The sequence below is a fragment of the Lathamus discolor genome, chromosome 3 (assembly GCF_037157495.1).
Source record: "Lathamus discolor isolate bLatDis1 chromosome 3, bLatDis1.hap1, whole genome shotgun sequence".
In the NCBI taxonomy this organism is placed as follows: Eukaryota; Metazoa; Chordata; class Aves; order Psittaciformes; family Psittacidae; genus Lathamus; species Lathamus discolor.
The window spans coordinates 151,629,798-151,655,624 of NC_088886.1; the positions used below are offsets into that span (position 1 = coordinate 151,629,798).

Below are 25,827 nucleotides of genomic sequence, written 5' to 3' on the forward strand. Positions count from 1 at the left end.
GGGCCAGGCCAAGGGGAATGGCTTGAACCTGCCCGAGGGGAGACTGAGCTGAGCTCTTAGGCAGAAGCTCTTCCCTGGGAGGGTGCTGAGGCGCTGGCACAGGGTGCCCAGAGAAGCTGTGGCTGCCCCATCCCTGGCAGTGCTCAAGGCCAGGTTGGACACAGGGGCTTGGAGCAAGCTGCTCCAGTGGAAGGGGTCCCTGCCCGTGGCAGGGGTTGGAGCTGGAGGAGCTGTAAGGTCCCTTCCAGCACAAACTGTTTTGTGAGTCTATGAATGAATTCCATACAAATTAAGACTCCTTCTGGATATTGGTATTTGCTGTTATGAAAAGACCAGGGTCAGAAAATCTGCACTGAAGATGGGAAGGAGCGTGACCCCAGCTGTCTCATACCCCTGCATCAAGGCAGTGACCTGGGATAAACAAATCCCCCTCATCAACCCACCCACATCCAGTTATCCCAGTGAGCCCAGGATTTAGAAGATGGATTGCACCTATTTTCATGTGCCAGGTATTAGGAAACATGGGATTCCTGGCAGGCCGAAGATGAACAAAATTTGTAACATTAATTTGAACAATTTATTTGCAATCCACCCGGGTGCTGCTTTCTTCAAACCATGCCAGAAAAAACTGCAATGGGTTGCTCGAGTCAGGAATAATCAGATTTTCCTCTTGGTTACCCAGATAAAAGGAAGACTGCCCTCAACCTAGAAGGGAAAAAAGAGAGTCCTGAAAATTAACTAGCTCATGAAATCAGTGTCCTCCGATTTATTCTTGCGGAGTTGTTCAGTTTTGGTAAAAATCATCTCTCTTTGTTCAGATCATGATCTCCCCTTCCAGACCTAACTGAACCAGCCAAACAAAGGCTGAGGGGTTTAAGGTTTTGGTAGGTTGAGCTGGGCTGGATCAGCCTGGAGAAGAGAAGGCTCCTGAAGGGGAGACCTGAGAGCAGCTCCAGTGCCTAAAGGGGCTGCAGGGAACCTGGAGAGGGGCTTGGGACAAGGGCCTGCAGGGACAGGCCAAGGGGAATGGCTTGAACCTGCCCGAGGGGAGACTGAGCTGAGCTCTTAGGCAGAAGCTCTTCCCTGTGAGGGTGCTGAGGCGCTGGCACAGGGTGCCCAGAGAAGCTGTGGCTGCCCCATCCCTGGCAGTGCTCAAGGCCAGGTTGGACACAGGGGCTTGGCGCAAGCTGCTCCAGTGGAAGGGGTCCCTGCCCGTGGCAGGGGTTGGAGCTGGATGATCTTAAGGTCCTTTCCAACCCAAACCAATCTGTGATTCTGTGATTCTATATGTGGCATCTCTGCAGACACTCAAGACCAGGCTGGATGTGGTCCTGGGCAACCTGATCTAGATGAAGTTGTCCCTGCTCATAGCATGGGTTTGGACTAGATGACCTTTGAAGGTCCTTTCCAACCCAAACCATTCTATGATTACACGCATCTTACATTAAATACTCTTCTTTGAATTATTCTGAGTTCATTTTTCCAAAGGATTAGAAAATACACTTTATTTCCTTGATTATAAAAAATATCCAGTGCAAGGCTAAAGAAAAATTGCCACCAGCTGGAGAAAATATCAACAGCTTACTTAGAAAATAGAAATCTATAAATCTATTGGGTAATAACTTAAAAATCAGGTCAAAAGAGAAAATTATTATGACCACAGAGGAGAGTGTGTCTTTCATGTAGCATAAAGGAAGGGATTTACTGCTGTGCTGAGTTACTCTAGCCATGGTATCCTGCCTTCATAGCCAGAACAACTATTTTGCTCTCAATATGCTCCAACTTCCAACTGATAGTAGTGGAATTAGCACATAAATCATGAGTGGTGGAAACTCTCCCTTGGTCTTCTCTCTCTCAAGTACAACCCATCAGACCTGCGATCTCTCACCCAACATTCCCAACAGTTCAGAAACTTTAACCCCCCTGAAAATTGGCTTAAAATATTTATTAATTAAAAAAGTTAAATATTTATATATACAAATATGATGAGAAAAATCTCATGCAGACTTTTCACATACAGCAACGTAACTCATACTGGGAGGGTTTTACAAATCAACTTCTTTGCGGACTGCTGACAGTGAAATGCTGCTACCACCCGTGTGCCCAAAAGCACTATCCACGGTAAGTTGAAAGCTAGCTCTGGAACTTAAGAGTTTTCCTATGGAACATATGCCGAGATTTCCACACTCTTCACTAAGATTAACAATTAATATCTTATTACTACTACTCAGAGAACCGGACAGAGACGTATGAACACCGGGTAATGGATTCCTGCATACAATCGCACCTCCAAACACTTTAGGGTAATGCGTAAAGTTGCCGAAAGATTGCTTTAGATGATTCCCCTAAATGACGGAAATATCTTGAGATAGTTATGGATGGCATCTGCTTCTGCTTAATTATAAATCTGCGTTGGATTCATAATTTGTGTATATTACAAGTAATTTGCATAATTAAAACAATTAAGGGATTGACATATCATGGCAATTAGAAATGCATCAAACTCTGGATGTTGTACAAAAGAGAGCTTCAATATGAAACATTAATTCTTTGAGAACAAAATATCCTTCTGATTCCTGCAGAACAGCCTTCCCAAATTCAATGCATGTTCACCAAACTCCACTTAGAGGAACATTTCCTCAGGGATCTCCTCTTCTTCATCAAGCTGTCCCAAGTTTAATCCTGAACGCTTTAGCCTTCATGCGAGTTCCTTACTGCAGTCACAGCCTGGACCCGTGTCCTTATTGCCAGTTTCAGGAGATTTTATCTCATTTTCCGTAGCCTTATCCTGTTTTCTTTGTCCCTCTTTTTAAGAATAAGTATGAACTGATTGAAAAAGTGCTCCTGGTCCTTCTTCTTCTGCACGAGCCGGAACCGTTGGTCTCTTCCATATTTCTCTGCAAACTCTTTGAACGTTGTTCTGCAGAAAAGAGACACATTTAAAAGCTGTGACTTGGCCAATCCGCTCTCTTGACTCTTTAACATGGGTCTGACTTTTCATACAGGCACTAAACCCAAGGATGTTCTGGGGGACCTGCCATAACGCAATTTGCCTGATGCTTTGTTAATTAACAAAAATAAGCTTTAAAAATGGCTGTTTTAAAAGCCTCAGAAGTTGGAGAGGCTTAAAGAAGTTTAATTAGGAGGTTTTATACTGGAATAATTTAGACTGGATCTCAGGCAGAAGCTCTTCCCTGTGAGGGTGCTGAGGCGCTGGCACAGGGTGCCCAGAGAAGCTGTGGCTGCCCCATCCCTGGCAGTGCTCAAGGCCAGGTTGGACACAGGGGCTTGGAGCAAGCTGCTCCAATGGAAGGGGTCCCTGCCCGTGGCAGGGATTGGAGCTGAAGGAGCTTTAAGGTCCCTTGAACACAAACCAGGCTGGGATTCAATGATCCCCACCACTGCAGAGAAGCACACGGAGACACTGGAGATGCTCCAGGTCAGCGGGTTTTCCCTTGTCTGCCTGGCACTCTGGCTGGTCCCAGAGCCGTTGCTAAGGATGCTGTGATGGGGAGCCTCTGCCTTTGCTGTCCTCTGCACCACGCCACTGCCTGCTTCTCCTGTCAGTGATCGTGTTCAGTCACTGTGCTCTGCCACATCGACTTTGCAATTCTTATTCTCGGCTGAATCAGAGCTCTAAACACTGTGCAGATTTGTAAGAGTCCCTTAGGAAAAGGCCTGTTTTCTTCTTATCGGAAATGTGTTTGATTTATTTATCTCATTGCATATCAAAATCAAGCCAGAGACTTTTGATGGAACATGAGTTTCTTTGCTGCTGTGGTCTTGCATTCCGCTCAACAGAAACATTAACATAACAGCTCTGTCCTCAAGGCCAGCACATTGCTGGGATGAGCATTTAGCTGCTACATTAGCCCAGAATATACTCTGTTTCGTTGTAAAAAGCTTGTTATTACTTCCACACAGCCTGATGTGCTGCTTGAGCCCACGTGTCCAGGCAGGAAGTGCTGTACAATTACCCGTGTATTTGAGCAGAGAAAACTAATTTCTCAGTTCCAACAATTTAATTGGATTTCTAATATATAAACCTTTATTTCCATATCATTTACAAATGAGAAAGCAGCCTCCTCAGCTCTGCATTCTCAATGGTGCAGTTTGGGGTCCATTACTTAAAAAGCAATGTAGAAAAATGGATTATTTCACTGCACACTTCATTTTAATTTAGGGATGTGCCATTAATATTAACTTGGCTGAATTATATTTGTCCTCCATCAAAAGGCAAACCTGAATGGGTTTTCACTAGTTACACCTGTATGCCTAATGTAAATGAGGTTTAATATGTATTGATTTTATCTAATTAATAGATGTGTGTGTGCTCTATAATTACAGCATATATATGAAGATAAAATAAGTGTTATGCAAAATACTACATATTGTGAATAAGAGAGGGAGAAAGGAACAGGGAAGGATGGAATGTTCCCTCTCCCAATAATACAACAAAATACTGCAAAGTATTAGGGAAGAAATGCCAACCCAGCACTGGAACAACGGATGTACAAGCTGGATATGAAGAGTTTGCTCAGTGTTATGGCTTTCTAGGGCTGACAAGCACAGGCTAAATGAGAAAACAACTCAACAAGGCAATGCCATACCTTGGTGATACCTTAGATTCTTCAAGGAGCTTTTTAAACTCTTCTTTGGCTAACAATAACTTGTTTTTCTTCTCTTTGTACTCTTCTCTGATCCTGGTCTTGACAAACTGTTCAAATATCTTTCCAAGAAAGGGAAACAAGATACAGAGTTTATTAACAAAGCCTTCATGGTATTTATGCTTCATCAAAGGGCTGTCAATCTCCAGACCTGCAGTTCTTATCTGCCCTCATTGACTCAATGTGCAGCTGTACCCACTTCATGCAGCACAAACAGCGTGTTCTCACTAAACAAGCGCATAGGAAAAGGTACAATCTGGACAGACAGCATCTTCATCCAAACACTGAGAGCAACACAAATCACAGTTTCCTGACTTCAGCGCCTTGCTCACGTTTTCATGCCTATTGCCTTATTTTTGGGCATCTGCACAGCTGACTAAAGTTATTTACTTTGGATCTGGCATCTTTCCCAACTTGCTGGAATCCCTGAAAATGTCTATAACTCTAAACATCAATATTCTGTAGTTTTCCCCCAAATGGACGGAAGACCTTTTAAATCAGTTGTTAAACCCCACAAGCTTACAACACGACTCTCTGTACACATACACCCGAAAGCTTTAACGTGTTTGGAATGGTCGATGACCTTCCTCTAACGATATTTGGCAGCTACATACACAGCATGGCCTCAGCATCTGGATTTCTGATGTCTTGAAAAGGAACCAAGAAGTGCACTATGGCACAAAATTCTGCCAACTGCTTTAATCACATTTTTAATAGCAAAAATCAGGCCCTGCTCCTTTCATGCTCTGAGAAGTGTGGCACACTAAGTTGTTGAATAAAAGCCTCAAAATGCCATTAGCTTTCTAAATTCACTACCTTTCTCACTACAAATCACATACATTAAATGTGATTACTATGGTTACTACCTCAGTTGCTTCCTCATCAGCCATGAGGATGCACAGCTGCAAATCTACATGCCATGAAAGCTAAAGTAGCCAACGTACAACTGGTATTTAGCATAGTATGAAAAGGGGAAGAAATAGCACTGGGAAAGCAAACATCAAAAAATGGCCATGAAAAAAGTACTATGAAAACCCCAGGCAATCCAGACTTACGATACTGTATGCAATTGTGGAAGTTGAGTGTAAGAGGAAATGGAAAAATGGAACTAATAGAGTAGGTGACACTGTATTGCTGGCCTTTCTGCTACCAGTGAAGCTACCAGCAAGGTATTAAATCAAAATTAACAGATAGCCCATTATTTTAATACAATTGCTCCTTTACCCTTCACTGTTCCTGTCTTATACACAAGAGCATCTTTCAACTGCTAATAACCCCTTGGAAACCATTGGTGAGTGTGCAGATGTTCGATAACGGATCATTATGTCCCTTGGGCTGTGTAAAGACACCCACCGAGAGCAGAGCTTCCATTCCTGCACATCAAACCCACCTGAACACAAGTTCAGGTCAAGAGGAAGTTCTCTCCGACACTTGCAGATCTCAGTCAAAACACTTTCCATGCCCTTTCCTACCTGACAATCAAAAGGAGGAAACTGCAGTACAGCCAGCTATGCTCACTCTCCTTTCCCCTTCCTTCCCTCCCTCCCTCCATTCCTCCCTCCCTTCTTTCCTTCCTTCCCTTCCCTCCCTCCCTTCCTACCTCCCTCCCTCCCTTCCTTCTTCCCTCCCCACTTTCCTCCCTTCTTCCCTTTTTCATTCCTTCCTTCCTCACTTCCATTGTGAGCCACTCTTCACCTCCAACCCTCTCCAATATCAATTAATCTGCATAACTTAGAGAGTTCTCAGGCACTCGCTCTTCAGGCCACACACCAGCAGCCGTGAAGGTAAATGTTTCCATAAACCTAAATAATGTCTTCGACTAATTGGAGTTGTGCTTCAAGAAGTACTTTCATTAAATCAGGCATCTCTTCTGGCGGAGTCTTTATCCTTAAACCACTTCTTGGAGGAAAATGGGGTCTAATTAAATGGCACTGCTCATAATGAACATCTGGAAATCTTAACTTGGAGCTTAGCACCTACAATATATTACACAGCTGGCACGTGCTCCCGCACACTGCTTTTTTAGCACTGTTTGGCAGAAGAGCAACCAACAGTCACCCTCTTCCACATTAGCTCTGAGCCAGCCTCTACCTGATGGCAGGTTTCTACCTCCAGGACGGCCAATGATTTCTTTTCCATAATCCTTTGGTTGAGTATGAAGCCCCCTCCACAAACAAGGTCCTCTCAGCAGTGCTTCAAGCACATTATATGTATTCATGATGTATTTTTATTACACCATCTCCAAGGCTGATAAAAAGAAAGAAGTCATAAATCTCGATTGACCCAGCAAGGTCTAGGTTTTGTCCTTGGTTTTGTCCTTGCTGATTCCCTGAAATAAGTACAAAACTCCCTGCTTGTTCTCTTGCCTTGCACTCTTTTCCATTCTAGCAGTTTCTCTTACATTTTCATTCCCATATTTCCTTATTATTCCATTTCTCTTTTTTTTCTGAGGAAAGAAAATACTGGAAAAGGAATAAATGAAGATGTACGTGCGCAGTGCCTCGGTAAATCCCCACAAGAAGCTCTCTGGTGACTCATGAGACAACACAGCCCCCGGTGCAATGGAACAGGAATAAGAACATTTTTCTTTGTGTTGATTTAAAAAAATGGACAATTCCATATTCAAAATTCTTCCCTCTCCAGGATGACAAAAGACTGTAAGGAAGAGAAATACCCACAGAACAGACGCATTCCCCTTCCCTGCAACATCCTTGCATCTCCCCTACACTTTTAGACTGATCTGCAGCCCTCGGGTCCTTTTAGATCCCCAGTGATGATTAACGCTCAAATAACCAAGGCAGCAAGAACCCCACTCCCTTTGCAGCCTGCCAGTGAAGCTAAACCCTTTCAGACACACACTGGCACAGCCACAGTGTTCTCCATTCATGCCTTAGCAAGCTTAGTTATAGCAAGATATAGCAGTAAATAACAGCAAACTCCCAGAAAATAGTCTAAGTAATAAAAATGAAGTAGTCTCTCTACAGTATTTAAATAATTCAGAGTGGTAACATTGCTTTATGGCCACTTCCCTTTCTACAGCCCAGTTTCCCAGCCTCAGTAGCTGCTGTTCCTACAATCCAAGAGCCCGTGGCTCATCCCGATGCACAATCACACTCATTACTTGCTTTCCTAAGGAGACAGCACTTTCCTATGAGCAAAGCCTAAGTTACGAGTCTCCCTGAAGAACTCAAAAAAGACATTTTAATTTTATGCAATTCCCTTTATCCTGCCAAGATAATTCCTCTTTTATTACGCTTCATCTGGGAGGGAGACATTTGTCGCCAATCAGGAGCTATGCTGGAGGCAACACTCACCTGCTTACGTTCCTCTGAATTCAGCAGAAGGTAGCGCGGATCAAATACTATTTTGTGTAACTCCTTTTCCCATGTAGAAAAAGCTGAAACCTGTGAAATACACAAACACAGTTGCATTAAGGAATTTTAATAAGGATGTGAAAGAAGAAAATGTTCCAAGGTGAAGCAAAAGTGTAGCTCAGAAAGCTAATGAACCCCCTAAAGGATGCTTCAGAGCTGTTGGAAGTTGAATTCTACCAATGCTCTGGTCGCCCCCACACCATTATTATTGATTTGCTCTAGGACATCTCAGGGAGTGTCTGGGAGAGGGTCATTCCACAGTTTTCATGGGAAGAATCTGAAGCAGAAAGGAAAACGCCATTTTATGATCCCCTTTGTACAGCAGAAGCATCAGTTTCCACTTAAACAATTATCTCAGCTTTAACTCCCCCCCTCTCTGAAACTGAAATTATGACCCAAATGAGCTGCCAGTGCGTGCACATAAAGAACTAGGGGTGAGAATCTTCAAGATGCTCGAAGAGGGGAGACTGAGCTGAGCTCTTAGGCAGAAGCTCTTCCCTGTGAGGGTGCTGAGGCGCTGGCACAGGGTGCCCAGAGAAGCTGTGGCTGCCCCATCCCTGGCAGTGCTCAAGGCCAGGTTGGACACAGGGGCTTGGAGCAAGCTGCTCCAGTGGAAGGGGTCCCTGCCCGTGGCAGGGGTTGGGGCTGGAAGAGCTTTAAGATCCCTTCAACACAAACCAGGCTGGGGTTCAAACACCGGGTTTCATGGGAAAGGTGCCACTTCCCTCCAGCAGCACGGCTGTCACATCTCCTCCATTTCGAGGTTTCTCCCCTTTCCCAACGAACCCAGCTCTCCAGAGCACGACCCTGGTCATCCACCCAAGCCCCCTACACCCTACATGGCTCACATTCCTGCAGCTATATGGAAGGAGAATATCACACTCCTACAGAGCTTCTTCCACCTTCTCCCAAACCACTTTCGGATGTGTGGGCTGTAAGGACCACTGTGGCTCTGAGCAGGTCCCTTTCATGCTCAGTGCCCTGTGCCAAAGACTTCTACAACACAAGAGTCTGGGAGCGTAGGACTGAGATCCCCGGGCTGGTTTCTGTGCCTTGTACGGCATCACTGTTGATTAGTTTGTTACAGAAAACTCTGGAGTAACAAAATATTTTAATCATTCATCTAATTACAAGGAAGAATAAATTCACTAAAAAAATTAAGCCTGTGAAGTATAACTAAAATTGAGTATTTAATGCTCAAGCAGGAAAGCTGTGATGAAGTAAAGTGGGTCTGTGGATCACCCTCCATGTCCACACAGGTGGACGAGTCCCAAGGTTTGGGGTTTCCTCCTGGAAAGGTTCTCGGCTTCAGGAGTACTTCCCCCCTTCAGAAGGATCAAGCAAGAATCCTTTCCTTTAGGGTATCTTTCATACACGTGGACATCAGCTTTGTTCCCAGTACAAAGGCCAGTTAGAACGCAAAGCTAGTTAAGCTTGGGCTAATTCATCACAGAATCATTTATAGAATCGTAAAATCAGGGGATGAAATTCCAGGAGGATATCAGAGATTCCTTTTTTTCCATAGGAAAACTTGTGGCAGACTTTATAGTGCCATTGTCCTGGAGATAGACCAAAAACCTTATAAAACTTCACAAGAAATAATCTTCTGTTGCTGTAACTGATGCAGGAACCACGCTGAAGATCTTCCCACCCACTTCAAGCTCTTTGCAATGTCACCACGGAACTTCTTGAGAAATAACAACGTTATGAGAAGATGGCAGGAGATGTTCATTAAATAACCAGTTTAAAAGAACACTGATAGCCTCACTTTATGTCAAGCAATGCCAAGAAGCTGGTGCTAACCAGTGGCTTCTCTGGACCTTTAAAACCTGCTCGGGGCAAAAGCAAAGTAAGCAATTATCACTGCGTTTTAAATAATAGCAAACCAAGCAGCACATTTCCTGATTTTCTTGTTTTTATCAGTAAGTCTGACTCACACTGGAAACACTTGAGGAATCCTATTATAGAACATCCCTAATGCTTTTGATTTTGACTTACTGCCCCCTGACTTAAATGATGCCAGCAGACGTCTTTAACCAGTATTCATTTCTGGCACTTCTGCATTTTTAAAGCATAAATAACAAAACGTGTTAATAACGCAGGTCTGGCATGGAGATAATTTACTGTTGAGCTTCTGGAGCTCTAATTATCTACCTTTAAAGCCTGCTGATTACCAGTGACAAATATCACAGGCTTTGCTGCCTACCAACAGACACCTTGGATATTTATTCTTTACAGAAATTACATGAACTTCTAAAGAATATGTATTTGCAGAGTGTTGGAGGGAGGCAAAAAATCTGCACTCACTGCTCCATTATATACCCATTCACATCGGCAGGATTAGGACCTAAACCTGGTGTGCTTACTAATTCCATTCAGGCTCGCAATGATCAGTTCACTGGGAGCGTTCATAGCCAGGTTGGACAGGGCTTGGAGCAACATGCTCTAGTGGAAGATGTCCCTGCGCACAGCAGGGGTTGGAACTGAATGTGCTTTAAGGTCCCTTCAACCCAAACCAGTCTGGGATTCCATGGCTCTGGATGGCTAATAAGTGAATTTGGGATCACGAGAGTTTGCAGTGATGAAACCTCTCCCATGCTAAACGAAGCAAAGAGCTTGCCAGGACTGTTCTAGATAGAAAATACTCCTAAGCCTGGCACTGCCTTTCAGGTGATGTACACAACACATCTCTTCCTCTTTGTTCCATTTCTGAGGTTCATGCTGGACCCCAGGGCTGGAGTGTGACCATGGTCCCCATTCCCTGCTCAGCCACTGGTCTGCAGGGAAGATCTACCACCTCTGGTTATCTTTGGGTCTGTCTACAGGCATTTACCTGGAACTGCACTTGCAAAGGGCTTTCAGTTCCACAAGGCCGTGTTTGACTGGATGGCACTGGAAGAACAATCATGGTAGAATGCAGCAAAGCCAGCATGGCTAAAAGGCAGAAAAACCTTCAATAATTCTTCATTTGACTGCTAAGTCACAGTTATGAAATGATTCCTGTAGTGGTCCTAGATGCTGCTCTAGCTTAATAAAGGGGATATGTCAGAGAAAGCAAGGGTTTCTTACCCCTCTCTCCAGAAGCATGTCTCGGAAATGAGTGATGCGCTCTTCTAGGGGAGGCGTGACCTGAGGTGCTGATGTCTCCTCATTTTTCTCCTCCGTTTCAGCCTTTCCCTGGTCAACAGCTTGGGAATCTTCTGTTCTTTAACAAGGAAAGATAGACAGCAGTTCAGTAATTGCCAGCCGGGGAAGGGACTTTCAACCCTCCCAAGAAAACCCTCCAGGATGTTGGACTTCTTGCTCACAAGCGAAGGTTGACAGCTCAGAAGCTACCCAGCCCTGTGCTGTGTTATTAAACCAAGTGGCTCACGGGCCCTGCCAGTGGACCTCATTATGTGGAAGGATGCTCATCGGTGTGATCACAGAGGAACTCAGCACCACAATGCTCGGGTCTATTTCAAATTACAGAAATATGACAACTTCATATAAGATGTGTCAAGGAGTGGAGACTTGAAAGCAGTGACTGAAGAGATTCATCTTGATTTATTTTTCCATCCTCTGCTTTTGTGCCCCAGAACCTGAAAGTCAACACTAATCTTTATGTTCCCATGCACCCCAGGAGCTCGCTCCTAAGGGAAGAAATATGGCAATGCACAAACCTGCCAATAAAGCATCAGTGAAGAACCTGCCCTTTGTCCATGCAGAAAGGTCCGTATTTATCCTGACAGCCCTTTTCTAAGGTTGCATCTGATTTGGACGAATGGCTGTTTCTGAGAAATACTATGTATTGGCTGAGTCCTTTTGCCCGCAGGAACCCCCTGGATAAAGGCACATACATAGCATTGCTGTGCCCCATCCCTGGCAGTGTTCAAGGCCAGGTTGGACACAGGGGCTACTCTAGTGGAAGGTGTCCCTGCCCATGGCAAAGGGTTGGAACTGGATGAGCTTTAAGGTCCCTTCCAACACAAACCAGGCTGGGATTCTATGAATTAATTCCATACAAATTAAGGCTTTTTCTGGAAAGATCTGGGGTCTTCACAAGGTTCAAGTGAGGATAACGGATATAAGGTGATTTCACTTTTAGCCTCCTAGCGGCATGACTGCATTTTCTACTGAGGCAATTTTCACCACTACAGAATAATACTTAGTTGAAAATTTCAACCGGAATGCATTATTTTGTTTCCAAGCAAATGAATTAGTCTGGAATGTGAGCTCTGGTGGGTTATCTTCCTTCTGCGAATAATTACATTACACTCACATTTATCCTAAAATGATGCTGTATTACTAGTGATTTGAGAGATACCAAATTGGTGTTCTTCACAGATTGACAGTGACTTTCATATTGCAACAGCGCATTTCAGTCTGTGACATGATCTGTGAAAGGCCCAATCCAATCTCTAGTAGACACAAAGTGCTTTTTCAAGCCCAAACTGGGAGGAATACAGCATCCTGCTCCACCAGCCAAACACCAGAAGAGCCTCTCTTCCCTTCAGTCCTCCTTATGCAATTGAAAATGATGCTGCAAACCACACAGGCTTTTTTTCTTGTGGCAAAAATGACAATAAAGAATACAACACAATAGAGAATAGAATACAATAAAGAATTTTCTTTAGAAAATAATACAATAATCTGCACAAGCAACTATGTGACTTCCTTCTCAGATGAACACATACGGGCAGCCTACTAGAAGAATCTTGGAAGCCGGAAATCTTCACACGAATAGGGCAGCGGGATGTTTTTATGTAACTGTGGTACCCACTGACAAAAGAAGAGACAATGGGCAATGGGCACAAAGAAGAAAATCCATCTAAGCACAAGAAAAAGCTTTTTTACTGTGAGGCTGGTGGGCACTGGGGAAGGCAGCCAAGAGAGGCTGTGGGGCTCCAGCCTTGGAGATGCTCAACTTCCCTGGACCTGCTGGGAGCAGGGGGATGGAGGTGTCCCCAGCCCTTCTGTCACTATGAAGAAACCCCCAAAGACCTAAGTTTCTCTGAAGATTGCTTTACTCTTTATATTTACCTGCTCTAGTGGAAGGTGTCCCTGCCCATGGCAGGGGGTTGGAACTGGATGAGCTTTAAAGTCACTTCCAACACAAACCATTCCATGATTCTGTGATTCTATGAACTTATGGCAAGGTTCTTAGAGCTTTAAATATCCTCTCAATGAGCATCTTGTCACAAATCTCAAGTACAATAAAGGTTGTATTTTGTGCTATGCCATACATAAAAATAACATAATATAAAGGATGGCATAAACAGCAGTTGATATAAATTCATTATCACCTGCTATTCAACTTCTGCGGCATAAAGTCACAACTGAGGGCTGCTTTGCAGTGCTGTTCTGCTGCCTGTGCCCAGCAAATGTTGCTGGCAATTCAAGATGCTGGCCACCATCCTGTTGCATTTATGATGTGATTGTGCTTTTAGCTTGATTGCTGTATGATTTATGCTTATATATGCATATATATGTATCTATGTATCTATAAATATATACCACAAGAATGATGCTACAGTGCATTAAGGCAGGAGAGTCATGCAGCATCTCTGTGGTAGGCTGAGACTGCTCAGTTTGAGCTGCATTTACCTATTTGCTTTGGGAAAAAGGTATGTATATGGAGATGTATTTCTGCAAATAAATACAAGATAAATTCTGCAAATATCTAAAAAGATGGGCTATATTTGGGACTGATAATTTTGACAATGTTCCTTTGAGTATAAAGAAAATAAGAGACTAAAGTTAGTCTTTCAAGTGAGTAAGTCATGGAAACCCATTGAAGATGAGAGAATGCTCTTTACTCACAAGTGGACAGTGAAAGAGGTACTTTTAACACAAAAATCTTTGAATAAGTGCATTTTTCTGGAGTTCTTTGAATAAGATTCTCGAGTTTTAGAATTCTCCTTAGCTACACAAATAGAAAGATGCTTTCACATTTTCTCAGTCAGTCTCTAAAGGGAATCCCTTTAGTAGCACACGGAAAACATCCGCCTCTGTACACAGGTCATAATGTGGCCCATTACTGTCAAACCCACTGACATCATAAGATGTATTCCTAAGTATTTTATACTAAATATAAACTTTTAGACTGTTTATGAATGCTAAATACTATGTAAATAGGAAAAGTACATATTTAGTATTCAGAAAGTATAAATAGACTCTCTTATACCAAGTATTAAATGCTTAAATAGCATGAGTGTTCCATCTGGGAGTATCCGATTTTTCCTTCATAACAACACAAAACCACAGAAAGTCTTCACGAGGTCAGAGGAACCACCCAATGTAGTAGGATAAGAACAGCAATGAGAATAGAATAACCTTCACTATATTCATTTGGAAAACACGAGACATTTGCTGTGCTCGCTCATCACAATGCCCTCAAAATATAACACATTATTCTATGAGGATTTATTTTACAGGCTTATTTTTTAATGGCCCAAACCAGTATCTTACCCACAGCAGCCAATGCTAGCTGCAGTTAGGTTAACTAGAACGAAATGTCTCTAAGGTACTCCTTAAAACACAAACTGCTTCCTTCCTTTTCTTGCTGCTCTCGTGAAGGGTGAGGGAGTTGCTTGTTTGGCACATGGGGTTTTTTGCCTCTTACTTCACCAGAATTGGAAACACACATGGTAATAAAGGTCAAATGAAAGCACAATAACAGAAATACCTCCGGATATTCTAAGCCGGCAGCCTGGCACCAGTGGAAAACAAGCTGCTTCACTTCAATGAAGATGAAGCTTTTATCCGATGTCTTTGAAACAACCACATATATCTTTATAATCTTTTCTTTTAACCATTTCAAAATAAGCATGAATTAGACAAAAACTGATGAACTTCAGGGGAAATAGAAATTATAGAGAATCATGGGGTTTGATGAAGATTGGCTACCTTAAAAGTGACTTTCATAAGTAGTTACCCACACATAAAAGAACTGTATTTCTCTTTACATTTATTTGTGCCAGATATTAGCTTCCCAGCATTATATATAGGTAAGTAAACTTTAGAACTTACTTATTTCTCTTAGTTTTGATGCTAAGATCATCAGTTTCATCCCCTGGGCAAGAACTAACACATTTGTCTGCTAAAAAGAAATAAATAGTTATTAGATTTGAAGTAGATGAATGGGAATACAGATTCCTCAAATTAACCTTTCATTCCCTGCCTTTGGCTGCTGCTCAGATATTTGCTATTCTTCCCTCTCCACAGAGCACTTTAAAAATAACACATCTTTCATCAGATCCTCGCAATTGCCTTCATCCAAATGAAAGCGATAGCAATAAACCCGACCATTTCCATTCTGAAAAGCTCCTCATTTTTCATTTGTGACACGACTGGTTTAAATCTTGTTACGGTTTCACCTGATCCTCCCTCCTCCCTTCCCTTAAAAATGCAACTACAAAAGGCATTTCTGCAAGTTTATGTCAGTACTGGCAACCAAGGATTCAATAGCAGCACCTTGCACCAGAACTTCCCTCCTCAGCCCATTCCTTTCTTATATAAGCAAATATAATGCTGCTTTTCTGGGACTTCGCCACCAGTGCATCAAGGTTATGGGGATACCAACAACCTCCATGCTCCTTATGCCACAGATAACTCCAAGGTAATGTTACGCTCCTGGCTTGGTCTGGACAACCATCCTTGGAGGACTCTGAGGTTCCACTGTCATATAATGCATGTGAAGCATATGGGACAGCTGTGTGTTTCTGGAAATCCTTTTTCTTCAGGTATACAAACTGCAGTTTTCATCGCAAATCAGACAGACAGAGCACCAGGAGCCACGTCCACCCAGGGCTCAGTTTGTGCTGGGGACTCCAGTAATTCAGCATGAGAAACACAGTAATCAAGGTGCACGTGGTTAGCTTGGGCATACCAGAAACACCAAACGTCAGCCTCCCTGTATTAGTGTGGTAATGAAAACATGGCTTGCGGTGGAGGAAATGATGCAAAAATAAATCAAAAATAAAGCTAAAATTGAACTCAGGTTATGGAGTTTAAAGGTTTGAATAACTTGGCACGGCGAGATCTGATCTCACTGAAATCAGACGAAACTCCAAGACATTTGCTACAAAATGGGTCCAATATCTGCATCATTGAAGATAATAGAAAATTGGCCATTTATTTCAAGTTTCAATTTAAGAATCTTGTTCTCAGCTCACTTTGCTTCCCTACTTTAGGTAAAGGACACGTTTATTAGTGCGCTCCCAGCAAACGTTACCTTTTTATATTAAGTGTTTGAACAATGCAAACACCAAATCACTGCAAAGGACCAACAAAAAACAAACGGCAGCCTCAATGTTGCAGTGAGGGAAGACCAGGAGCAGAGAGCACATAAGGAGGAAATACAAAAGGACAATGTACAAACCAGAACATAAAACGTTCATACAGAGAGATGAAGGGCGTTCCAAAATACGGAGAGTTTGATCTCAACATTCCTGACAAAATATGAGCATTATGGGTACAAAATGAATTTGATATCGTTTCAAATAAACACAAATTCACAGGAGCTATTACCTCTACTTGGAAATTGCTCTTTGGGACACCCGATCAAAACCAGAAAGAAATAGGAAAACCAGCCTGCAATGGAGTGTAATTCAACAGAGATATTATAAAGCTATTTATCAGGAGATGAACAACGAGGGGACGCAGCAGTGGTCTGAACTTTAAGGAATTCTGGAGGTAAAAATAGAATGAGTCATATTTTGGAGGTAAAAATAAGACATATCTGAAGGTAAAAATATGACAGAGTACTTAATGGTGTTTTCCAAGAGAGCTGAAGGTGACTGGGCAAGCACAGTCCCGCTCCTACCAAATTTCACCACTGATAAAGAAGAGGAGAAGCCATTTGTCACACCACAGACAGTTTATCCAGAGCTGGCTCGAGGACATATGCATGGACATTATAAATCCTGATGGGATGCTCTTTTACTAAAGCAAGTGGTGAGAAGTCTGGCCAGGGCAGTGAGTCTTTCCCATTCAGCATTTCAACAGGACAAGAGCAAACTCACTGGTGATGTCAAACAACTATATGGAGCTCTACAGCTACCTGAAGAACACAAATCTGAAGTCAAATTACATCAAAATCTTTCACAGATTTCTGAAAAGGATATAGAATTTCTAGATTTTACTGTGAAAACCAGGTCAACTCTGCATTTATACAACTAAATCTTAGCCACCATCTCGCCTTCAGACGAAAGAACTCTGACACAAAGGGGGCTCCAGGAAACCTGGAGAGGGGCTCGGGACAAGGACCTGTAGGGACAGGCCAAGGGGAATGGCTTGAACCTGCCCGAGGGGAGACTGAGCTGAGTTCTTAGGCAGAAGCTCTTCCCTGTGAGGGTGCTGAGGCGCTGGCACAGGGTGCCCAGAGAAGCTGTGGCTGCCCCATCCCTGGCAGTGCTCAAGGCCAGGTTGGACACAGGGGCTTGGAGCAAGCTGCTCCAGTGGAAGGGGTCCCTGCCCATGGCAGGGGTTGGAGCTGGACGAGCTTTAAGGTCCTTTCCTAACACAAACCAGGCTGTGATCCTGTGATTTCAGAGTTTACTTCCATCTGCTGGTTCCTGACACACATCAGGTTCTCCTAGAGAGCAACAACAGCCTCCCAAGTCCTTCTCACATTCCCTGCATGACTGACTACTGTGGTTATACTGCCTTGGATAAATGGAACAAGATTAGAATCAGCATTATCACTTCAAATTTCAGTGCAATGGAAAGCTCAGTAAAACATGACAAACGCTATCTATACTTTCACTCAGGAACCTACTGATTCACTTTGCACCACTGGACCTCTGCTAAGATTATAAACTGACTTTGAAAGGGAAGAGAGGCAGCTAAGCACAAAATCTAATTGATTTAAAGCTTTGAGGAAGAATATTACCTGGCAGTAATCTTTCCATGAAATCACTGCCCCAACCTGATGGTCTATCAAGTTTAGACCTTCATAATGAAATCATTCAGTTAATCCCAGCCAAGTAATGAATTCCGGTTCAATTTCCAGAACAAAGAGGGAACACCAGCGTTTACCAGGTGGGTTGAAGCATTATCAAGCCATTGGCCACACGCAAAGATGTGATCAGCTGTAGAGTATGTATCGCACATAAGCTTGGGAGCTTACCTATACTATTTGTAGGAGCCAGGTTTTATACATACATTTGAATGCTAGAGGGTCCTAAATATTTGTGGGAACAGACTAAACTAAATCATAACTGGTTTCGAACAGGGATCACACCAACTATGAATTGACTAGCCATTATCTGAGGCCAGAATGTCCGTTTTCGCTTAATTAGCTGAACATATAACTTCCTCAGCCTGAACATCCAGAGAAACCATTTGAGAAGAGGAAGGAATAGGAATAGACAAGAATGGTTTTTTTCCATTTTAGTAAGACAAATATGTCAAGGAATCTTTGAGAGAAAATAGGGATATTATGGTCGGTCTGTCGCCCTGGTGATGTCCCCATGGAGGAGTCGGGGATGCCAGCTGAGAGACGGCCTGATGGGAACACATCAGGAATGAGTATACAACATACACCTCATACATCTTCCTAAGAACTAATATTTAGTGGAGGCGGAGTAATTGATAAATGTGTAATTTTGCATTTATGCCTAAATTATAAGTACGCCTGCTCTTTCAGCAGAGGGATGCACAACCTCCAGCATCCCATGAAGAACTACTCTGCCAGCTTCTTTTCATGCCTGTGACTTAAGAATTCCAATTAAAACTCAGCAGCACCAACTAAACTAAATAAATTTGGCAACCATTGTTGGAAGCACACAGCTCATGTGTTATTTATTTACTCCAGATTCCGAGCTAAGAGAAATAGTGACAAGTAATTCCTTTCACCTCAGCAGCTCATATATACTAATTATAACCTGACTCTCTCAAATACCGAGCAACCACAATTCCCAGCTATATCAAGGAAGATTAAGACTATTAGCAATGATGATAACCATGGTCACAAGGCAACTGGTGCATGAATCAAATCTGCGTGGTATATATAGGTAATAAACAGAAAGGATGGAACACACAGCAAAAAAATAGATTTTGAAGCAGCACGTATCAACAACAACTTTAGACTCTTTAATTACAGACCATGAACAATGACCCTCAGTTTTGTCCTCGGCCATCATTCCCCCTGATCAGCAACTAACTGGTCTTTCAGTATAACCTGTACTAGCAAACATGTGCCATATTTTTCTCCCGAAGAACGAACCTCAGGCTTTGGAATTAAGAGATATACAGCTGAAGTTCTTCAAGCCACAGACATAAATGATACATAAAAGTGCACCTGATGATTGAAATTTATATTGGAAAACGTTATGACATTACATGGGGATAAAGACTAACAGAAAACCACTCTTTGTAGCTTTTTTATCAGCACATTTCTGCTAACACTGGTAACATAAATCCTGATTATCATTCACTTTTATCTACCTGCATGCAGTGTTTCAAGTCCACATACACACGCTCACAGCCATTAACAGGGAGGTGTGCCTGTGGATCAAGGCGTGCTGTCTAGATGCAGCTAGGTGTCCTGCCAGTAAGAGCAGGTCTTACTGGCACTGCTCCCACATGAAAGCCAACATAAGGCATTGGGAAACAAAATGATCACTGAGACCCCATCCCTGGCAGTGCTCAAGGCCAGGTTGGACACAGGGGCTTGGAGCAAGCTGCTCCAGTGGAAGGGGTCCCTGCCCATGGCAGGGGTTGGAGCTGGGTGAGCTTTAAGGTCCCTTCCAACCCAAACCAGTCTGGGATTCTATGGCATGGAGCAGTGACCAGTACCGCAAGAGTCCACAAAAACTGGTGAAACATAATCTTTGGAGAGCAATGTGGTGGAACAAATATGGAGACACTACAGCATAGGCAGGCATGCAGGGCTGCTCCTGGACCGCTCACCAGCACGGACAAAGTCTGGCCTGAACATCTCTGGTACAGAGATCAGGGAAAAAGATGGAGTATGGGATGGGAGAGGCAAGGTGAGAAAACAGCCTCCATGAACTGGTCATGATGGGAACGACTGGATAGCAAATACCCTGATCACTGACCAGCCAAACAGTGTATTTAAACTGTGTTTCGAAGCACTGAGCACACAGCCCTGCAGGTCAGCATGCTGCTCTTTAGCACAACTAAGTAACAGGAATTCAGCATTTAGAAGGTGACTGCAGGGTCACGTTTAGATGCAAGCACCCACATTTCCACCAAACCTTTGAGCACTCATCAGAGATTTACTACAGGGATTTCCGCCCCCCCCCCCCCCCCAATTTGGTTGGATAATCATTAGCTATGGAGCATCTCCCTCTGTATAACGGCTGAATAATGCACTGGTAATGCATTCCTAATGTACATCCTGGAAATAAGTGTAATAAAACATAAAGACAGCGTCTTCCGAGACATATTTTCTACATCAAAGATTGATCCAGTATAAGAAGGCACCTGGTTCTTCATTGCCAATAATGAGAACACTCCATCCCCAAGCTCAGCAGTGCTGTGAAAATAAGGATTTTGCAATAAACATCAATTTTAATGCAATACTTGAGATGAAATCCCCAAAGGAAACCCACTCTAATTACAGTTATCAAACTTTCTCTGAGCGTATTTAGTGACCACGCTTCATTCCATATTTGAGTTTAAATAGAGGCAAATAATCACAGGGCTTTAGTTACTTGCTGCAGCTTCCAGCTTGCGCTTGTGAGGAGGATCCTCGATGATCCGGTTTATGTCGCCGCGGTGCTTCAGGTCCACCGGCTTCTCCCAGACTGACAGCTGCATTGTAGGGTTGAAGAAGAAGACCCGGTCATCTCCAGTCCAGACTACACACCTATTCCAAGTGATAGACTATGCTTAGATAACGTCAGGTACACCCACGAACAAGCAGTTAACCCACAGCTGATTTATTGCACCCCTGTTTGCAGCTTGTGGCTTGAGGCTCCTCGTGGACTGACAGCCTGCTCCACGCCAGACACCTCAGGTAGGATAAAATGTCATAGAAATGGTCTAAACACCCCCACAAAAGCAGTGGGGGGAATATTCTATCACAGAAGGGAAAAAGAACCAGGCAAAGAGGAGCACTACGGTGCCCACAGAAAGAGAAGCCACAGGAATGTACATTGCATGTTCTAAAGACACAGCTGAGAGCAGCAAGTAGCAGAAGCCTCAGCACTGGGGCTGGGTGCCCATCACCTCAATGGCCTTGATGACCATGGGCTGGTGCATTGCCTGCTACTAGCAGGGAGGAGGTGCAACCACAGCATCCCTATGGCAACCCAACAGCATCCCCCTAGCAACCCAACAGCATCCCCATAGCATCCCATGGCATCTCATGGCATCCCTGCTGGCTGCCACCATGGCCTGCTCTGGGCAGGTACCACCAGGCACTGTAGAAATCTGCCACAAAGGTTTAGGTTGGGTTTTATGGGCTCTTTCAAGCATGAAAAACACACCCAAGTGCTGCTGAGCCAACTGCAGCTCCCTGGCTCAGTCACTCTGAATATGCATAGCAGCAGTTCAACTTTTTGTCCTGGCATTAATTTTAGATCAGGTAAAACAACATGAAAATAAGCATCACACCATCCTTAATAGACATTCAAACCCCTCAAGTTGCACTTCACTAAATCTGTATACTAAATATACTAAATCTATATGTAAATAAACAACCAGAATATCAATCTCAAACCTACATGCTCTGAATCATAATGAAAACTAACAAACAGCATCTACACACTTTGACTTCCTCATGCACACAAATACTTATAATAGGAAAATGCTGGTCTCTGAAGCAGGAAGGAAGTTAAAAATGGAAGGAAAAAAACTTATCATTAGAAGCTCTGATGCTTTATTGTGATTAAAATCAGGAACAAAACTGGTTAACAAAGAGACTGGTCTGGGTAAAAGACTGCAAACATGAAAATGCTCCATCACTGTGGAGTGCTATAATAAGATAACCCAAGATACTCTGTGTACCATGGTAAGACATCACCACTGATCTTGCCCAGACATGTAATGAAAGATGCACAACCCCTGTCAGAAGCCATGGCGGAAGCAGCAGGGTGATGGCAACAACTTGGTATAAGTGTGTTCCTGAGCCTGGAAATCCCTGTCGTTATGTACTGTGGAATTAAATGATCTCCCAACAAAGACGAGCACAGAACTGGTTGTACAAACCCAGCTGTGGACTTCAGGCACATCCCATGGAGGTTCTGGCACCCTGGATGCAGTGATAGGGATGTGACAAATATTCTAATAACTTTATTTTGAGGCACAACTGTTTTGGATCACAAACAGCCCCACAAGACAGGTGCTCTAATCCTCTGTTAGGGGATGTTTATCATAGAATCCCAGCCTGGTTTGTGTTGGAAGGGACCTTAAAGCTCCTCCAGCTCCAACTCCTGCCACGGGCAGGGACCCCTTCCACTGGAGCAGCTTGCTCCAAGCCCCTGTGTCCAACCTGGCCTTGAGCACTGCCAGGGATGGGGCATGGTAGCACATTTTCTGTCCCTAGGGGCACGCTGCTGAGCACAGTGCTCCTCTGGCCTCACACACACATGTTGAAGGTACTCCCTGACCACAGGTTAGAAACCCTAGGGTCCTTTGCTGACACCTCTTCACTTTCCATGACTAATACAATTTGACATTTAATTTAAGATTAAAGTCCCTTTCCCCCTGTAACACATCACTTCTACCCCTTTGGTACAATAATGGTTTCAGTCATGCAAAGGGGATAAGTGGTATTTTGCTTCAGTCACAGAGCATAAGCTGGAAATAGAGTCAATGTTATGATCATGCTCCCCTTTAGTAAACTGTATTTTAAGAATGAGTAAGGGCACAAGATAATGATGTTAGTGGGGTTTTTATTCCATCAGGTGAGTAAGGTTTGCTAAGATGCCTGAAAACTTTTCTGCCATTAAAAATTATGGTCTAGCTTCTTCTCACAGTTGTCACCTCAACCAATGGTCCCTACACACTAAACAATCCTCTGGAAACCAAGAAATCCTTGGTTTCTCCTTAAGAGACTGAAATATCACAAGCTTAGACCTGAAAGGGGTGCACCTGAGTGGAGGTCCTGGATTCCCATCCAACACTAAGCAGATGCTGCTGCAGGAGGGGATGCTGTTAGATCCCACTGTGGGTACCATCAGCTACTGCTCTTTCCTGTAAGAAGGAAGGAATCATAACCTACTTATGACACTGCTGGACTCAAATGGCTCCTCTGCACTACACTACAGAGCAGCAATTGTCAAGAAGAGAAACGACTGATGTAAATAATGTATTTACGATGCTGAGACTAAGCAGGATGTTGGACTGTGCTTACAACAGCGGTCGGTAAAATGGCACAATACAATAATAACAAATAATGGCTGATATCCACATAGAGTGCTTTACCCAAAGATCCCACAGATAGGCCAAGGGGAATGGCTTGAACCTGCCCGAGGGGAGACTGAGATGAGCTCTTAGGCAGAAGCTCTTCCCTGTGAGGGTGCTGAGGCGCTGGCACAGGGTGCCCAGAGAAGCTGTGGCTGCCCCATCCCTGGCAGTGCTCAAGGCCAGGTTGGACACAGGGGCTTGGAGCAAGCTGCTCCAGTGGAAGGGGTCCCTGCCTGTGGCAGGGGTTGGGGCTGGAGGAGCTTTGAGGTCCCTTCAACACAAACTCATCTGGGGTTCTAGAGCAGCCACAAAGTATAACTAATCATTATGAGATTTAGTTACCCAGTGTGTAGTTACCTGAATGGGAACATGGTCAGGAAGCTGGATCATGAGATTAATTAGAAGCTCTAGTAGAAGCTTGGACAGGAACTCAGCATTGCTACTTAACACCCAGGGCACTGTGTCATCCCCATGTAACAGAGCACTAATGTATTTCTGGCAACGGAAACAGCACTGCTGAATGGCTTTTAGCAATTGCTTACCATGGTGATCCCGGCACTGGAGTGGATGCCACGGGCCTGTTGCCACTGGATGAGCTGTCATCCTCATTTACTAGTTTAAAAGAATGCTCCTTGAAAGACAGAGAGAGATTAGTCAGCAAACGAAGCCGATGCAGAAGGCTGCTATTGCTACGCAAATCACTCCCTTTAACTTGAAGTGGCTCAACCTCATTGCCATTATTCCACAAGGGGCTTTATGAACAACCTACCTTGAGGACAGCCCAGTTGAACAGGGAATCATAAAAACGTCGCCTGACTTAAAGCAACAGAAATGAAAAACCAGCAGGCACGCTTTTATCCACGCCAACAGCTCGCTGGGGAGAGTGGATATGATTGCATATTGCAGCCCGAGATGGAGGAATCCCCCCATGACAGGGCCAGGCTGTTTGGATGGAGCAACAGGCAATGCAGGAGGTTGTATGGTGCAACCAGCAAGTACAGGTGCTGTTTCACCCACTGAAGAACAGCTGTTTATTGTAAAAGCTTATGGAAATGAACTGCAAGGGGAGGTTTGGGAGGAAGGCAGTGACGTGGCTCAGTGCAGTATCAAAATACAAGGATCATAGAACAGGATCACAGCCTGCTTTGTGCTAGAAGGGACCTTAAAGCTCACCCAGCCCCAACCCCTGCCACGGGCAGGGACCCCTTCCACTGGAGCAGCTTGCTCCAAGCCCCTGTGTCCAACCTGGCCTTGAGCACTGCCAGGGATGGGGCAGCCACAGCTTCTCTGGGCACCCTGTGCCAGCGCCTCAGCACCCTCACAGGGAAGAGCTTCTGCCTAAGAGCTCAGCTCAGTCTCCCCTCGGGCAGGTTCAAGCCATTCCCCTGGGCCTGTCCCTGCAGGCCCTTGTCCAAAGCCCCTCTCCAGGTTTCTTGTAGGCCCCCTTTAATAAGGAGGCTTTATTTAAGGACTATGCAATCACCTGTAAAGGAGGGCTATGGAAACGCACAGCAATTCAACTCAGTAACACGAAAAGGGGGCAGGAATACATTCTTTCTTGCCCCTGGGGCTGATAGTGCAATAAGCAGCACAACACCCACCGAGGGGATGATCCTGCCCTGAGCAGGGGCTGAGCCACCTCCACAGGTCGCTGCCACTGCAGTGAGACAGCAAATCACAGACACTGTGATTCGATCACAGCTTCTCAGCACATGAATTGCTTCGTGGGCTGTGTCACAGCTCCACATATGCACACACCCCCACCCCTAGACTCACTTCTCCTCCAGTGTGGGGAGAAAACCCAGCCGTCAGCATCAAACCCAGCCGCGAGCATCCCTCCTCTGATACCCTGACACTACAGTGACAGAGCTCCTATAAACCGAGATAAATTAGATAGCTCTTTAAAATCGACCCTAGGAAACCGTCCTGTATCAGCAGCACAGCTCCAGCCAGAGGACAGTGCCTTATCCTGACTTGGATTTGTGCAGTTCCATAGTTTAAAGAGGTTTAAAGGAGACATCCCCCCCACCCCAGACCTTTTCGCCAGGGCTGTGCACAGGGGTGCTCTTCCTCTCCGTGTGCAGAATCAAGGTGGGCGGGCAGGAGGATCGACTCGACTCTTTGCCATTATCTGTGAAGGAAAAGGATTTCTTTTTAATGGGCAATAAATACACTCCCAATAAGCCACAGCTGGTGAATAAAACCCAACCCCTCCCTGTTGCCTCTTCCTCTATTCCTCCTCACTCACTTATTGACACACATACGTGTGTGTAACACATATATGTGCCGAGGACCACGTTGCCTGCCTAAATATCATCCTGTGCTTTAATGGGACACATTCATACACTTCAGAGTGAGCAGTTTATTGCTCTGAGATTTTTATCCTGCTTTCCCTGAACCCGGAACAAAGCAGAATCCTGTTGCAT

At 44.2% G+C, this 25,827-nt stretch overlaps 1 protein-coding gene across 1 annotated transcript in view; it reads right to left on the reverse strand.

Annotated features, from left to right (window-relative positions):
- Nucleotides 1–1,297: 1,297 nt before the first annotated feature.
- TCERG1L (transcription elongation regulator 1 like) overlaps nucleotides 1,298–25,827 on the reverse strand; it is an 80,562-nt gene continuing 56,032 nt past the window's right edge. Inside the window, exons 6-13 of the mRNA XM_065672983.1 lie at nucleotides 25,438–25,532; nucleotides 23,944–24,032; nucleotides 20,704–20,858; nucleotides 15,053–15,122; nucleotides 11,111–11,246; nucleotides 7,982–8,071; nucleotides 4,611–4,729; nucleotides 1,298–2,920 (exon numbers count right to left, since the gene is read on the reverse strand). Of these exons, the coding sequence (XP_065529055.1) occupies nucleotides 2,764–2,920; nucleotides 4,611–4,729; nucleotides 7,982–8,071; nucleotides 11,111–11,246; nucleotides 15,053–15,122; nucleotides 20,704–20,858; nucleotides 23,944–24,032; nucleotides 25,438–25,532 (911 nt within the window). The 3' untranslated portion in view covers nucleotides 1,298–2,763. The remainder of the gene's footprint in view (nucleotides 2,921–4,610; nucleotides 4,730–7,981; nucleotides 8,072–11,110; nucleotides 11,247–15,052; nucleotides 15,123–20,703; nucleotides 20,859–23,943; nucleotides 24,033–25,437; nucleotides 25,533–25,827) is intronic.